The sequence below is a fragment of the Panthera tigris genome, chromosome A1 (assembly GCF_018350195.1).
Source record: "Panthera tigris isolate Pti1 chromosome A1, P.tigris_Pti1_mat1.1, whole genome shotgun sequence".
NCBI classification, from domain to species: Eukaryota; Metazoa; Chordata; class Mammalia; order Carnivora; family Felidae; genus Panthera; species Panthera tigris.
Window position 1 is genome coordinate 92,068,707 of NC_056660.1, and position 5,049 is coordinate 92,073,755.

Here is a 5,049-nt window from a genome sequence, read left to right on the forward strand (position 1 = left end):
CACAGACATATGGCTGTTATATAGAGGAGCCTGGATTTGAAAGATTTGAGAATAACTTACTTTCCTGAGAGCAGGCTTGCACTAGAGAGCAATGAGAAGATCTATCATGCTCTTTCTCTCATGCCACCCCTGGCTCAGCTCTCCATTTCTTGCACTCTGAGCTCCTCAACACCCCATGTCCTGCAGTTCACAACCTGTGCGTTGTGCCCCGGGGTGAAAGTTGACGTTCTGGCCCCAAGGCAGTACAGGTGGGCTGACCATGGGTTTGTTTTATCCCATTTTGAAGATGAACAGGGCTTCACTGGGGGGAGGAGGTGGTGGGGGGTTGGAAGTTTAGTGCCTGAGGGTTGAAGGAAGAAACATCTATCCTGGGGGCTGTGAGGTTCTCCCAAGTGGAATGGAGAGAGGTCTGGGGTCTGGGGAGGGGCTTGGAGTGCTCACTACCACCAAGATGAGAGGAATGATGGCATGACGAACCCACCAAGAGTGGAGGCAAAGGTCCCCAAGGTCTAACTTGGCCTGGAGGAAGTGGAGCTGCTGGAAGAGCCCCCCTCTCCCCACCTTTATCATGGATCCTGGCGTGGGTAGGTCACTACCTAGGTTCAGAATGTGCCCTTCCCTGTGACTCAACATCCCATATAACCTGGGTGGTTGAATGATACAAGGTGTGTGGAGGGAGACCTGAAAGTGAACTGATATATTCGTCTTCCAGCCCATCATGGTGGGTTAGACCTGGAGGATGATACAATTTAGTTGTTTCTACACATTTACAGTAAAGAAATGGGATATTATTTGCATCTCAAGTGCCCAGGGGTAGTTTAGCCTTGTTGCCGTAGACTTTGGTGACTCCCTGTCCTGTAGCTTAGCCCAGATGAAAAAAACCTCAGCTTTGATAGAGAACATGGCTGGCTGGCAATTGCTGAATAATCTTATATAATGAGAGAAGCAGGTCTTGTAAAATCGTTCTGGGAAAGCATTTTCTGAAGGATGAGACTTTTGGGATGGCAGTTATATGTCTAGACTCTGGAGTTATTGCTGAAGGTAACACTATTTTCTTCCAGAGGCAGTAGTTACTAAATTTAGTTCAAAACATTTCTTGTCAGTTCTACATAAAGTGGGAAAATACAACCTTTGAATTCACCTGTAACAGAATGTGATACGAACAACTGTGAGATCTTTGTATTTTTATGTAGCTTTTTCTGGCCCACATGTCACTTCTGTCAGACTGAGAATACTTCCATTGTAATTTCCTGGTGTTGAATTATCTTAGATCAGTGATAACTGTGCCTTTTAAAAGATAGCTACAGGACAGTCAAACATTCTTCAGTTTAGCACATAAAAAAAAAAAGACATCTTTTTTTTTCACAAGGCAAAATTAAATAATAGATGGATTTTTGAAAGATTACTTGAGGTCTTTGTGTTTTATCAGTTGAAACCCTTCCTAGAGATATGAAATCTTTAACATATTTACAAAGTATGATTTTTATTTTTTTTTAAGTGTTTAATTTTTATTTATTTTGAGAGAGAGAGAGAGAGCAGGGGTGAGTGGTAGAGAGAGATGGAGAGAGAGAGAATCCCAAGCAGGTTCCGCACTGTCGGTGCAGAGCCTGATGTGGGGCTTGAACTCATGAACCGTGAGATAATGACCTGAGCTGAAATCAAGAGTTGGATGCTTAACTGATTGACCCACCTAGGAGCCCCACCAAAGTGTGATTTTTAAAGAGGTAAAATCATGATTCCTCAGGCAAAAATAACATGTGTTATTGATTTTACTTAGTTTATTAATTAATCAGGGAACCCGTTAGATGTTAATACTGGTTGAAAGAACATTTAAGATGCTAGGACATTTATAGGCAACTTAATAAAGAAATATTAGGGTAAGATTGCTGAGTTAGTTATAAGACTGCTTAATGTATAGCCGCCATTAATCTTGGGGAGCTATTTGTTCTGTTGAACAGTTAACAAGTTCAAGAATTCTTGTACTTTTTTATCAGTGGTAAACAGTATATTCCTGTATACAGTTCTTCGGTGTCCGATGCCCCATCTGATTCTGAAAGTATGTGCCATGCACACTTTTTGCCTTTTTTCCAACTTTCGAACGAATTTCCTGATGTGTTGTTTCGAAAGGACTGTTGGCCCAGTTCATTTCTGTGACTACAGAGCCTTTCTGTGACCTGACAAGGTGGTCCATCCTTGTACACTTTCCTGGTCTCCCCAGCTTAGTTTATTGTCTATTTAGCTGCACAGGATAAGGGTGCTTTCCTAACTACAAAACAGGGCAAATCTGATGGCAGACAGCCTCATTAACAGGACACCTTGTTGCAGCTTCCCAAGGAATTCTAGAATCTCATTTTAGTGACTAGATGGATAACAGAAGCATAAAGCCTCTAGCTCTTACTTTTGAGTGAATTTCCACTCATTTCAGAGTAAGGAGCTAATGGGGTCTTTACCAGAAGGCTTATGAAATAAACATTGATTATATAGCTTAGGAGTCAGGAACCTAGGCACTAGATTCAGAGAGGTCAGGATTCCAGCATTGGTCTATGCCTTGTTACTCTGTCATCGTGGTCACCTATCGAACCTCTCAGAGCCTGTCTTATGTGGCTTATTGTGAAGGTGATATCAGAGAGTGAAGGTAAGTGCTCACTATGATGCCTCGGACACAGTTAATTGTTCAGCAATAAAAAAAAGTAATAAGTTATATTACTGATTGTAGGTCAGATGCTATACTAGGTGAGTCTTGAGAATTTATGATGGAAAATATTGCTGTTATAGACGCATCCATAAATGGCTCTGGACAGAATGGTGACAAAACCATTAGCCCCACCTAGCGGGAGGTGGTACATTGAAGAATGTTCCAGGAGATGACCTTCAAGTTGACCTTTGAAGGAGTGGGAACAGGGGCCTCATCAGAGGTCAGCAAACTTTTTCTGTAAAGTGTGCATATTTTAGACTTTGTGGGCATACATGGGTCCATCACAACTACTTACCTCTGCCATTGAAGCGCAAAAACAGCTATAGATGATATGTAAACAAATGGGTGTTGCTGTGTTCCACCTAAACTTTATTTACAAAATCAGTGGCTGGGTGTGACCTGTGGGCTTTTGTTTGCCAATTTCTGGCCTAGAGGATGAACTAAACAATACAGAGGATGAACTGTAGGTTGGGAGATGGGGTGGGATGAAGTTGTTTCCGGATGTGATGGTGAAGTTCTCCTAAAGGAAATTGACAGAAGGTGGGAGTGGTTTTCATGAGCTTCCTTGAATTTCAGCTGAAGCAGGTCCTGGCAATCCTCTTCCTGCCTCACATATTCTTGGATTGTCCATTGTAGAGCATAGCTAGGGACACACTGAGCTGTCCACAGGCATGGAAGGGCGGGATTCAGGAAGAAGTATCCGGGGGATGATGGAAGAAGGTCTTGTTATCCATGGATCTGCTGGAGGGGCTGGCTATTATTCAAGAGAGGGGAAATGGAGCAGAGGCCAGGAATGAGGAAGAAATAATTGACCATCAGAGCTAGGGTGGCTCTTAGGAGGCAGCAAGAGTGTGCTGGAAGCAGCAGCCAGAGGGCTGTGGGGCAGCTGGAGGCGTGGTCCAGATGCTGAGCATCTGCTCAGCATGAACCTGCTCTTTTTTTTTTTTTTTTTTATTATTATTATTTTTTAATTTTTTTGAGACAGAGAGAGACACAGCATGAACAGGGGAGGGGCAGAGAGAGAGGGAAACACAGAATCGGAAGCAGGCTCCAGGCTCTGAACCATCAGCCCAGAGCCCGACGCGGGGCTCGAACTCGCAGACCGCGAGATCGTGACCTGAGCTGAAGTCGGTCGCTCAACCGACTGAGCCACCCAGGCGCCCCAGCATGAACCTGCTCTTTAGGTGTCTGTGGCGCAGTTTGCCTGGGTTAAGGGTTAGGAGGATGTGATAATTGCAATGGTTCTAAGAGTTTACCAATTTAGATCCATAATTTGTGTTCCAGAGGGACAGGATCATCACTTGATTTTATAAAACATATAAGCAATGTTTGCTAAGCATGGGTAATGTATGATAGAAGGCTGCAGAGTTCCAATATAATAGGAGGGAATGCATGGCTGGAAGAAAATACAAAAGGGAGGAATAATATTTTTGTAGCCAACATTCTTATTTTAGCCTTCAAAGAACAATTTTTTTTTCTCCTTTTCCCAAGATACAAAAATGGACATTTACAACACATCTTCAGGGGTGCCTGGGTGGCTCAGTCAGTTAAGCATCTGACTCTTGGTTTTGGCTTACGTCATGATCTCATGGTTTGTGAGTTTGAACCCTCTGTCAGGCTCTGTCTGGCAGCATGGAGCCTACTTGGGATTCTCTCTCTGCCCCTCCCTTGCTTGTGCTCTCTCTTTCTTTCAAAATAAATAAATTAATTAAAAAAAAAACAAACCAACAATGCATCTTCAAAACATTTCCCTTTACTGGGACACTTAGCTTTATAGAATCCAAACATTAAAAGTTTTAAAAAAAATTTCTATTTTGTGTCATTATAAGACAAAAGAGAGTAAGCCAAGGAAATCCATTTATATTTCAGGTCCTTTTCCTCCAGGAACCAGCATTGTTAAATTATTTCTATATAACGAAATCTGATCTAATTTGGTGATCCTTCTGATGTGATTTCCAAATTCATCAGATCTCAAAAGTGTGCCAACAATTTCTTTATCACTCTTCATCACACTGTGAATTCTTGATCCTATACATTTGTCCACAAGCTCTGGAGGTGGCTGCTGTGACAGGTTAGTGGTACCATCAGCCGCCATGGCTGACTTCATGGCTACACCGGAAGTCAAGAGAAGAACAGTTTTTATGTGTCAGGAGGAGTAAAATCAGCATTTTGAAAAATATATTTACCAAAGGAGCATTCTAGGTAAAGAAGACTGAGGGTTTCAGTTGCTTAACATAAGTCAGTGATACCATGTGGCTATTAATGTGATCTTTGTTCATTTCATGTGTAGTGCTGAGATAGTGCTGAGATTATGGAAGGTCCGAATTATTCTGTAGCCTGCATGGTTCAAGGCA

The 5,049-nt window shown here is 42.4% G+C and overlaps 1 protein-coding gene across 1 annotated transcript; it reads right to left on the minus strand.

Annotated features, from left to right (window-relative positions):
• Positions 1-4,553: 4,553 nt before the first annotated feature.
• LOC102950373 (U6 snRNA-associated Sm-like protein LSm5) lies at positions 4,554-4,790 on the minus strand. Its single transcript, XM_042958693.1, has one exon. It carries the CDS (start codon positions 4,788-4,790, stop codon positions 4,554-4,556), a length of 237 nt encoding a protein of 78 aa, XP_042814627.1.
• Between the last annotated feature and the right edge of the window lie 259 nt (positions 4,791-5,049).